General features: G+C 39.9%; 1 protein-coding gene across 1 annotated transcript in view; it reads right to left on the minus strand.

The window, feature by feature from the left end:
• Positions 1 to 2,552: 2,552 nt before the first annotated feature.
• ube2f (ubiquitin-conjugating enzyme E2F (putative)) overlaps positions 2,553 to 12,756 on the minus strand; it is a 47,865-nt gene continuing 37,661 nt past the window's right edge. The window contains exon 10 of the mRNA XM_061053796.1: positions 2,553 to 6,768. Coding sequence (XP_060909779.1) covers positions 6,718 to 6,768 — 51 coding nt within the window. The 3' untranslated portion in view covers positions 2,553 to 6,717. The remainder of the gene's footprint in view (positions 6,769 to 12,756) is intronic.

The raw sequence follows: 12,756 nt of genomic DNA on the forward strand, positions 1-12,756 counted from the left end.
TCTGTCACTGTGCAGACTGCAGGTCTGTAGGTCTGTCACTGTGCAGGCTGCAGGTCTGTAGGTCTATCACTGTGCAGGCTGGAGGTCTGTAGGTCTATCACTGTGCAGGCTGCAGGTCTGTAGGTCTATCACTGTGCAGGCTGCAGGTCTGTAGGTCTGTCACTGTGCAGGCTGCAGGTCTGTAGGTCTATCACTGTGCAGGCTGCAGGTCTGTCACTGTGCAGGCTGCAGGTCTGTAGGTCTATCACTGTGCAGGCTGCAGGTCTGTAGGTCTATCACTGTGCAGGCTGGAGGTCTGTCACTGTACAGACTGCAGGTCTGTAGGTCTGTCACTGTGCAGGCTGCAGGTCTGTAGGTCTGTCACTGTGCAGACTGCAGGTCTACAGGTCTGTCACTGTGCAGACTGCAAAAAGCATTTAGAAAACTCCAATAATAGCTTTACATGTCTGCAACAAATGTTTAGAAAGACATACCATAGAAAAAATGCATATACAAATAATAATAATGAGCCAATAATTAAAATGATCAACTCTAAATTTAGTAACTATAGTGACATCCTGTTTCTCTATAGAGTTCAGATGTCATCAAGATTGTTGAAACATGGAGCTTTGTTTAAGTGCTGAGTGCAACTTTACCAGATTAAAGGGCTAAATATTTGACTTAACACACGAGGGTGTGGAGATGATACATGTATTTCAGTTAAATTGTTTTGTGAAACTACATTTTGGAACTCAGAATGATCACCAAATCTCATTAAAAGAAAATTTCAACCAGAAAAAGCAGAAAATCTAGTAACGAGGAAACGATTTCCTCAAAAGGCGTGTCGATTTAAGCTCTGACATGTTGTAAATAATGTTATTTTCATATAAATCAGTGCAGATTCTTTTGCTATTTTGTTGTTCAGATTCACATAAAAATGAATAAAGCAATTTTAAAATCTACTTTTCATTTCAACTGCTTTTAAGTGGTAATGTCAAACATTACATTAAGCTGCCTTGTCAACTGTGAGAACTCGCTTTATCTAAATGTAAAATGAATATATAAAAAGGTGAAGGATTACTCATCAAGAAAGTGTGACAATTGAAAATATGCTAACATGCTTAAATAAAATCCTGATGTTAGAGAAATTATGTTTCCCATGCAGGTTAGTATTTAAACATGCTAACATTTACTTATTAGCACTAAACCCGACATAGAGCTGAGGCTGATGTAGATTTCATAGGTTTTGCAGTTATAGTTGCATTTAAACAAGACCATGGTTACATGGTGACTGGAACTGCTAAGAGACTATTCAAGCTCTATGCTCGACATCATGCCTAAGAATGCCCCTAGCAGAGCCATGTTATCAAAAGTATTAAATATAGGAACATTTTTTTCTATATTACATCATTATGTCTGTGTTAATATTTAGGCTGCTAAAAGTAGGATTCTGTTTGTCTAAACCTAACTTAGGGTCCACTTCCTCTTAGGCTGTCAGATGGAGCAAAATGTTCGGAAGGAGGAGGATGTAGTGGGAGCACTTGGGTGTCAGGTGGGAATGTGCTGCAGCGACAAATGGCAGAATTTAGCTTCAGACCCCAGGGAGCTCGGGGCCTGCTTTGTTTGCAAGCAGAGGTAGTGAAGACTGTCTCTGAGCCAGCTGCTACAAACCCATGGCAGCATAAAGTTCACCCCTGTGGAAAAAATGTTCCCATAGTGTGACCCCTGTGTTAGGACCATAATTATAACTACGTCAGCATCTTTTCTGCTCAGTTAAAAAAGAAACCCCCTTGTGCCGCCATCTTTGTGTCATTTCTGCATTTATCATTTTCATTCTGATGGTTTATAAATAGTTCAGGCTTCCGTAGGCTTGAATGTGTATGAATGGGATTAGTTACTTCTGATTGTCACTTTACATAGCAACCTCTGAATGGGTGTGAATGTGTAAGCGCTTTGGGTAGTGAGAAGACTAGAAAAGCGATCTGCAAGCTCAAATCCATTTACCATTTAGAACTGATAGGGCAAGTTAGAGTTTGTTCAATCTTGTGTTATTTAGACCAGTGGTTCTCAACTGGACTCAACTCTTTCATGAAAAATTGCGACCTGAAATCCGTGATGTTTTACAATAAATCTGATTGTAAAAACGCGATAGAACAAAGAAACTGAACGAAACAAACTTGTTTAAAAAGCGCTTCATATACTTTTTGACTGCACAGTGAACCCAAAGTTTCCCCACACAATTGATTTAAAGCAGACGGCTCCATAGTCTTGTAGCTCAGCTGTGTCATCTTGCATGGCGTGCATTTCCCTTCCATTCTGTGTTTTGTTGCATCTGCTTCTTCTTCTGTTTGTTTAGTTAGAAAACAGTTACAAGCATTACAGCCTCCTGGACTGGGGAGTGGACACTACCATGTGTAACTTCCTTTTTTCTCCACTAAGACATATATGGCATGCGACTGCAGAATCATGACGGTCAAGGACAACTATAATTACTGTAACACGCCTTCTCCCTATCAGTTATTACAACTATACGTTGGTGAAACAAGTATACAATTAATGAACAAGACTCATACTTTTAATTTATATTCTCTTTAATATATCTTAAAAAAATGAATATACAATCTGAGAAAGAAAAGGTTGAGGATTTGAAGAACAGGCTGTTAATCTTCTCCTCTGGCCCAAAGATGGAGTTAGCCCAAGCAGAGACATTTCCCAATCCCATCCTGGGAAAAAACACTGCTAACTGCCAAAACAAAGGACGTATGGCAACGTGTCCAACGGGAAGCTATGTCTGAGTGTAAGTAAGGCTAAGATTCAGTACAAAGTATTGGGCTACCATATTCAGGACACAACTGCTACCATAGCAGTCAGCTGTCAGAGCAAACACACAGGATGGCTTCATATTAGAAGGCAGTTCCTTTAGCCTTCAAGCTTTATTGGAATAAACCATGTTTGCATTGCCATGGAACACCAATATTCACATATTCTTTCAATAGTCCTGGTATCTGAAATATTGTCAGGTCCTTTATTCTGGCAGAAGTGAGTATCTTCTGTTGTTCTGCTTACTTTCTCTTTGAAAACAATAATAATTTGAGCTGTTTACCCCTGGGCCAGAATAACAAAAAAATAGGGGTAAAAACGGAACCAGAGCATGCTAACAAGTCACATCATTTCAACAAGTCATACTGTAACTGCGCTCACGCATACACACACTCAACAAGCACAAAATTTCAACTTTTACACGCACACACACCTCCAACGTAAAACTACATTTCTGACATCCTTAGTAAAATGCACCACTGGCAGATCACAAAGACTTTGCCTCATGCAGACTTGTGAACATAAAGCTGAATGGAGTGAGACCAGTCATGATGTTCAGAGACACGACTCAAACTGGAGGCACAATGCTACCCAGGGCCGAGCGAAACATACACACACTTACCACGCCCTCAGAGGCTAACGGATGGACACACTCTCTTATCCTCTCTAACACTCAGAGACAAAATGAATGTACATTTTATGGCAAATGTTCGCTAACAGCAGAGGTTCACAAAGACAGTTTGATGTTATCTGCTTGGCTAAATTGGTTAGACAGGGTCAAGTGCTCCTCAACCCCTACTCAAGTCATGTTAGAATATGAATAGCATAATATGAGAATAGCAGCACCTCTGTTCTCTGGCTAGCCAACAAGCTAACCCACTGGCACGCATGCCAAATAGATCTAGCCTTGGTTAGCCTATAGCAGGCCAGCCTGCTTGACACCATAAAACTTTACAACCTGATGAAAAGAAAGAGTTCCGTTAAATGACAGAAAACAATGCACGTGTTAGCTTGCTAACTCACTTGCTAGCGTGTTAACCCACTTGCTGGCTAGCTTGCCAGCAAGTTACCTTGATATCTAAGTGTCTTTAGAAACCTCTGCTTTTGACATTTTAGAGCACATCCAAACAGAGAAAACAGAGTCATGACACACAAAGAGAGAATGGAGTACTGTCTATTAGAAATAAATAAAAGCATGTTAGCTTAGTTGTAGAAACAACTAGAATGAGAGGAGCGTATAATGTGCTCCTAAAGTCTGAAGACAGTAAAATGTTCTTCATTACAGAATTAAAAATGAATTGCAATGAAACAATGACTATTAGGGTAGACTTAAATCCATGTTGTGTGAAGAGTGTAGGACTTTCTATTCCTCATCATAAATTGAGAATGATGTTTGTTAACAGACCATTGCTGATGTTAACTGGCCACATGATGATACTAATCACACTATAGACAAATCCTTGACCATTTCTGCAGTTATGTCTCCCTAAAACATCTGCAGGTTTGAATGTGAGCTGTCCCGGGAAGAGAACAGTTTCCTATCTTTTTGTTTTTAACATTACTTTACGTTTTAGAACAGTGTAAAAGACAACAGGAAGAACCCGTGGAGTTCTGATCTGCTTTAAATGTCAAAACAAACCTACACATTGGAACAAATGGGGAGTGTACAAAACGCACGCGGTGTGAAAGCGGACACACACCTCCTCAGAGTGATCTGATGGAGGATGGTATTTAGTTGTTTTTAAACATGCAGTAAATAAAATGATCTGTTATATGATGTCCCTCTACTAGCGAGCATGGTCAGGTCAGAGCTGCTTGTAATCAGTGCAGACCAGCTGCATCAGCAAAAAAAAGAAAAGAAAATGTTTAATTGATATCTATAAAAACATATTTCACAATGAAAATAGTCTGATAATTAAATGCAGCTGTTAACTGATTAACTCATTTAGTATCATAGAACAGGTTTATATTAAACAGCACTGCATCACAAGTTAATTTACATTTCTTCATTGTGTGATCAGGTTGTTGTTAAACTGATATCTATGATGTTACGTCTAAATCATTTTGAGATTGTCTGATCAAGGTTCCTTCATCAGCAGCTGTCTAATTTCTTTTTGACTTTCTGCAGGAGACACTGAGATGGCAGCGTCCACAAATCGATGGGTGGATTTGTCTTTTATAGCTTTTTTAAAAAAATTCTTCAGCCAAAATGGGGCAAAGTTGATATGACGATCTTCTTTGTAAGCTGTTTATTATAAGCATGTCCATAAATTCAAGTCAAAAGAACAATTATAATTAATTTTTTGAGTTGTGACAGTCTGTCTTCCCTTTTCTACTTGCTCTGTTTTTGGTCTACCTCCTACTCGCAAAGAAAATATCTGGCTCTAAAACTGCAAAAAATAAGCATCATGTTTACCAGTTCATCTCTCACGGTCTGCCTGCTGTTAAGCGCTCGGCAGATATCAAACATTGGGGGTTTTTGGAGCTTTTTCCTGCCTGGAGCGGCTGGAAACAACACTGAACCACAACATAAAAGTTGCAGGTGGGACATTTTAACAAAGAGATAAAACGCATGACAAGCACCATGAAGCCAGGGAGGAGTGGGGGGGATGCATTGCAGATGCAGGTGATCGCTCTCTGTGGGTTACCGTTGTCGGCATCTTTATTGTAACGGCCGTTATTGCAGCGGATTCAATTTCACATGTTCTGTAACGGTTTGCACATTAAATCTGGGGGAGCACGCACAAAAAAGAAAAGCACTGTTTTGTTTGGTTGTAAAATTAAATCCTTAATGAGTCATTTAAAGTCATAGTCATTGCTTCATGCAGAGTGAGAATGTGCCATTGGCAAAGTACTTTATGAACGCACCATAAGTAAAAAAAAAAATAAACCTCCATTCTCATTGAAATAATAGAGACATCTGTGGGTTAGTGTGTGTGTGTGTGTGTGTGTGTGTGTGTGTAACAGAGAGACAGATGGCAGCAGAGGAGGGACATGGGCTCAGAGGTGAAACTGAACACACTACAATACTTTTGGCTGTGGTTTTAGTAGTCGTACGTTATCCCACTGGAGATGAAAACACACAGGAAGTTTGTTTGAGAGTTGTACGGTGTGCGTTTCAACATGCAAAGAGAATGAACACAGAACAGGACAATGTGGTCATTCACATGCTGTCTTGTGGGGCTGTAGGCTCTCTGTTGTCAGTGTGTGTGTGTTTGACTGATAGGCAAGTGCTCAGCAACCTGTGTACAGTAGGTGTATTCACCTTTTACTACAGGGTGTGACATCGTGTGTGTGTGTGTGTGTGTGTGTGTGTGTGTGTGTGTGCATGTGTGTTTTTCTTTGTGAACTCGCATGCATTTTCTCTTTTGCGACACAAACATGGCAGGCACTGGAACAGAGAACTGATAGCAATAGATATTCCTTCTCTTGATTCATCTAATTTTTCACACAGTTGAATGTCATTTCCTTTATCTCCGCCCCCACCCTGAATCATCACATCTCTTTCCTCGCCGTTCGTTGCCATGGCTCGTTTCCGTTCCATGTCAGGGACATCCCAGCGAGGCGGCGTCATTCAGTGATCTCTCCACAATGGACAGACATTGTGGTCATTGTAACACTCATTGATTAGTATAATTAAAGCACATTTTTTTCTTTTATATGCAAGCCCTTCCTCGAATGCATCCTATTTTTTTTCTCTTTTCTTTTTTTTCTTTTGTTCCTGCAATGTGGAGTTTATTGCAATCGGGTGGACAGCAGGTCATGGACAGAGCTGTGTCAAGAGGAGGGGAGTGGTAAGAGTCAGAGTCAGCTGTTGATTCACACACGTGAGGGAGTTGGCCAAGGTTAAGCAGAGGCAAGGTAGAGCAGTTTGGTTGGTTGGTTGGTGCAGGCTGAAGTAGGAAGCCAATGCTTCTATCATCTGGCGTAGTGCTTGATGTAATCTTGAACCTTAGTCCGAAAATCCTCCTGGATTGGAAACAGAAAGATAAAGAGAGTATCAGTGTTAGGAGGTTGGAGAAGATAAACATTTTATTTAAAGAAGGCAAATAGTCGAATGTAAACAAATAATAGACTGACAATCCACCATGTAAAATCACAACAAATTAAAAGCAACATTTACAGTTTAACCCAAATATATAAAACTGTTCAGCTTATATGTTACCGCTCAGTAGAATGACCCTATAACAGTTACACTAACATTAAAGTACTAAAACTATGAGCTTGACTGGCTTAAAATGAATGTTTTTATACAAATGGATGACAAATAAACGGCAAACAAAATAAAACCCAGGCATAAAGTGTGTTAGTGAGGTGTTGGCCTATCACTTGCCACCAGAACAGCATCAATGCTTCTCGGCATGGGTTATAAAGGAGAATGAAACTACTACTGGAGAGATGAACATCATTCTTTCAAATAATATATACAGTCGATGGATCCAAACCATGCCAAAAGAAGCCTTTTGAAGAGATCAAAGATAGTTTCACTTCCTAGCAACACTAAAAAGCAAACTTAAAGTTTAAGTAGACTACATTATTTCAGTAGAGATTTGGTTAAAATAACAGATTATGACTTTTGCATATCACTAAAATTATCTTATTAAAACACAAATAAATGTGTGATTGATCAGTCTATGCAAACACCATTTATATGGATCTTTTCAAACTCATTCACTCCTAATCTAACCTGTTGCTGCTTTCTACATGTTTATAGATGTACTGTATATTGTTGGCTGTCAATTTTTCTGTATTCTAAGTCCGACATGAAGAGCTGAATGGAACAAACAATTGGCAGTGACAGCTTGGCGTGCATGTTTGTTGTGTGATTTGGAGGGGAATCAAGAAGGGGAGAGACTTCTGATGTCAGCTTTGTCAACAACAACAAGGGGCGGAGGAGAAAATACATCTCCTTGAATAAAAGCAAAGATCCAGCAAACTGGGCAAGTTAAAACAGACCTAATGGTCACAACTGAGGGAAGTGGAAGTCAACTATCGTAACATAGCAACAACAAGTGCCCGTGAGAAGCCCTGCCAAAGCAAAACGCACTGTCAATGGACACAGGCCATAAATGGCATCAACATATATTTGTTAATTTTCTAATCATCCAATATCACTGTAGCAATTAAAAGAACATTTTCGGCAGTGCTTCCATGATTAAGTCAATGTAACTGATATGAAAAACAGAAAAGTTATGTGCTTTGTAATGTAAGGTCAGTATGGGACTGACATCGCTCCAGTCAACTGAATCAGTGTATCTTTAATTGGATCTGGACTGGATGTGGAGTGTTTAATGTTGTGTTTGAAAAGGGATTTTGGTCAAAGTGTAAGAATATAAAAAATGTGCTTATTCCAGACTTACAAAAAAAAAAAGAAGCCCCGATATTTTTCTTTCCGCTTTAAATGTAACTTCTCAAATACCCTTGTGTTCCTTTGTTTTTAGCCCTTTTTATATGTAAATATATATCTTCCAGTGATAAAGTGATTAAGTGTAGAACCATGTTAGCTTAGTTTCATGTCCATTATAACAGCAGGCTTTACTTTATCAGATCCCTATTAGGCACAAGTACCCTCTGCTCCATTTTCCATGTTGCATGTCTTCTCGATCATACCCTCCTGGCTGTGTTTGGCATCTTTCCATCCTCACCCACCATCCATCCATCCATACAGCCAGCCAGCCTATAACCTCCTCTTGGTCGCTCCCTCGTCCCAACCCATCTGGCTGCCTCTTGCCGTGTCATGCTCTGCTTGAACTCTACCTCCTCTTTTTTTAGGTGGTTTACATCAATTGAATCCTGTAATGTCCCTCTTAAAAAAACATGATTTTAAATAACCTACTTTGTTGTGTCTAAATCCTTTTTTGAAACATCAGGCAGCTTGCCTACAGCAAACAGAATAACACGGATGTGGTTAAAGGCTACAGACTGTTTATCTGAGCTGCAGCAGCCAAGCAAAAAGCAGTTAAATTAGCTCCTAAATGTGGAATGTGTTTTGGCTTTTTGGCAATTTTAACTTGTTCAAACTTGATCTGAAAAAGTGTTTTTCAGAGGTTACAGTAAAGTCACTCTAGACAAAATGTGCCTTAGCTGGTTGGCTTCACTCATTAATATTTAATTGTTTACTTGCTCTCCACATCGCAGCCCACTTCACTGGGCTTTCACGAGAATAAACCCAGTTTCAACCAGTTCTTCCAAAGCTGACCACATCCTATTTGCTCCCCTCTGTGGTCCTGAACTTAACTTGTTTATCCTATCATCCATCCATCAACACGCAGGGTCTAGGCCATTAAATGCCGTCCTGCCCCCGTGCTGCACAGTAATTTCCCATCAAGTGTCCCCCACTGACATCAGCAAACTGACTCATGTCACAGCCCCAATGTGTAAGTCATGCGCACATTTCTGGAACTTGTGTGCCAGAGACGGAGGACGTGAGAAAAAACACGAGTTAGAGGGTATGGAGAGAGATGGGAAACAGGGACATGGTGATTGTGTGTGTGTGTGTGTGTGTGTGTGTGTGTGTGTGTGTGTGGAAACACAGATGACAGACAGGAATGCTGAAAAGCTGCCAGCGCCAAAAACTTGAGCAGTGATGACAGCAGTGTGAATATCTGTCCAAAGAGAGATGATGGATTGGCCAATTGCTGCTGAGGGATGTCTCCCTCCTGGACCAATTTTAATGGCGTAAGTGGTCTTACGCTTAGTGCAATGAGGTGGGTTTCGCCTACATGGACTGTGTGGGTATCTCCGAGCCCTCGGGTTATTCTGGCTCATGTCAGTGCTGCGGCGGTATGAGTGAAAAGGCAAAGCTCCACAAATCAAGAGACAAGAAAATGGCCAAACAGCACTTTAAATAACCACTGGGGGCTCACAGATATTCCCTTCATGTTTGAGCTTCTAATAATCTGATTTGATTCAATTTGAAAGGTCAGTGGTTCAAATAATTCAATAATCTTTTTTAAACTTGCAGCTCAGAGGCCAGGCGTGAAATCTAAGCAATAAGCAATGTGCAAGACAGCGGAGTTCAATTCAAATATTGTCAAAGAATGTTGATATTGAAACCCTCAAAGGCAACAAACGCATAACTTGAAATGGTTTGCAGTGGATAATCACATCACTAGCCTCTATTAATATTGAACTGGATGACTTTTAAAATACGATCCATGTCCCAGTGGAATGGGACGCAATAGACTCAAATGAAGTATCGACTTACACAACATGGACTGTAAATGTGTTGAGAGGTAGATTGTCCCCATATGGTCATCACTACTTTACATTATTATACTTGAAAGAAAAGATAGAATAATGATGGAGAAAGATGGTCCATGTAATGAGCACCCTCCACGTGACATTGACTTGAAGAATAAAGTGCAAACAGGACTGTCAGAGAGCACAGAATATTGATTTAAATATTTGTATTTAAAATGGACCCAATTAAGTTGTCAAATACATCTCAGGTCAAACACATTTCTTTCTGGGTGAAAGGAAAACGCCAAATGTCTTTGAATTCAAAATCTATTTAAGGCATCACTCAAAGCTTGGAACAATGGATGTAGCAGCCTTATTAATACCATTTTTGAAAAGACTGACTTTAATTGACGTTGTACTTTTTCCTGTCTTACTTCCCCCTTCCTCTCTTAAAGCAGAAAACCGGCTGAGACTGCAAATTACTCTATAATTCATTAGTTCCAAGACTGAAAGTTAACTCTGCAGTCGATTAAAAACACTGTGAGGTTGCTGCTTACAGTTCTTGGCTTTATTTCAACGGTGGAAGGCAATTAAATCTCCTCTCCTCCAGCGATCTGTACAGTTATACAAAATACGTACCAGAGGGATGGGGATGCAAATTAAACCCTGTGGGTACAAACAGTTACTTTAAAATCTTCTAAAAGTTGATAACAAAGAACTGGAAAAGCCCAAGGATATATAGAAGTAAGGAAAAGATGAAGGAGAGGAGGAGAGTGTGTGAAAAAAGGAGAGGACAATAGGGGAATAGAGAAGAGAGAGATGATGGGGGATTCAGAGGTGGGGCGGCCTGAAGAACACAGTGAGAACAGTCCCAGGTGTTTTCACACATGGGCTGACAGAATTTCTTTGAGAATTTTGTTAAGTTAAGAGAAAATGTCAAAGCCCTTTCATGTCTGGATGTGGTCCAGTAAAATGCTATTCAAACTGCTCATCTAAGTGACCTCCAATAAGGCTTCATCGCTTTCCAGGACTAGGGCTGTGCAAAAAAAAATCAATACAGCAAATACTTGTTTTCATGATACTATATTGATTTTCCTGACCCCAACACCGATACATAAAATGGATTTTAAACGACAAGTCTGCTTATTTCCCTTAAATCCCTGCAATCACGACTACCTGTGAGCTTGTAGTTACCGATGTTCGGCTTACTGGCTCGCTCCTTGATCCTAAAACAGCAACGAGCAAGTAAGAGAGAGCAGCGGGCATCGAGTGGCGCAGCACGGGTGACGTAGCGAGAGACGACTTGTGTTAGTAAAACGGTTAAAGAAAGAAATAAGACGTTATACGATTGTTTCACAGCGGCTACACTCTACCAAACTAAAAAAAACACGTCTACAGCTCAGCGAAAATGTGCTAAAGGGATGGTTTTGTTTGTACAGTACAGCAGGGCTCTTTATGCAGCTCGCATGAAGCAGCTACACAGCCACGACACAGACTGACTGTTTAAATCCACAGTTAGGCAAAAACTGATGTTTGTGAAGTCCTTTAAGCGTCTCATTAAGATGCAAAAGTGATGTTAGTGTCTACTTGAAAAAGTGCATTCATAGAACTATATATAAACAATACAGCACTCCTTGACAACCTGTGTAGCTATAACAGCTTAAAGTCCTTATTAGGACCATTATTAAGCGTAGAGTGGTCACATCAAAGTGATACCAGAGCTGGTCTGCAACATGAGGCACAAATATCTCTCTTCAGGGGTGTTAATAGAAATGACTTAGACTGAAACTTCTAGCACCAGGCTAAAGACGGAATGAGAGAAGGCTGTGATGACAACAAGTTCAGATGTGCCTCGCCTTCCTCCTTAATTTGAATTGCTCTCGTTCACAATTTGCAAAAACAATACCATAAGGCCTGTTTCTTCTAGCAAATTAATTTGTTTGAATTGCCTTCAACCTCCTAAAGAGATGATTGAAATCTTTGTATGTGCAGAGTCCAGGCTCATCAACAAGCAAGACACGACTGCATAAAGTGCAATAACTCAATGAAGACGGAAAAGAATATCTTGCAACAGAGCACTTAAATTCACCTGGCGGTTACATCAATGCCATCAACACCATGTGCAATGTTGAGCTGCTGTTTACACACTCCAAAAGTGACACACTGTCCTCAGTACAAACTTGGCGTACACTGCCACAACAAAACTATGACATTTATCTAATGTGATTTTGCTGTCTCCAGTTTTCAACATGCTGCATCATGTTGTTTGTGCTATTTCTGTGGTTCATCAGTCTCTTCCATTATTTGAACACTGTTGTCCTCTTGTCTGCTCATCTTGCTTCTACAACCCCGCTCTGAAAAAAGACGCATTCTCAGCCTCTAAGTTTTCATTCCCTTCTGCCATGTCTGTATGCCTCTCTTCTTTTAGCTACTAACACTGGCAAGAGAAGCCAAAAGCAAACACTGGCCTCTGCTGGTTTAAAATGGTATCACAATATATTATTTTGTGTCATCAATTTGAATTGTCCCTTATTCATACCCATTTGTTATTTGTATCGGAAGGTATCATTTAATCCAGACTTAAAATGTGCTTCAAAAATGCACGATAATATGGAAACATTTTTCAGGGTTCAAACTGTAACAAATTAAAATCTAAAGTTGAAGACAAATAAAGCAATATGGGTGCAGTAAACACTGCTAATTTATCTTTTTAAAGCAGATATTTTATTACTCAAGATTAACCATGTCTCTTCTTTTCCTCCTTCAGTGCTGTAA

This window comes from Labrus mixtus, chromosome 13, assembly GCF_963584025.1.
Source record: "Labrus mixtus chromosome 13, fLabMix1.1, whole genome shotgun sequence".
Lineage (NCBI taxonomy): Eukaryota > Metazoa > Chordata > Actinopteri > Labriformes > Labridae > Labrus > Labrus mixtus.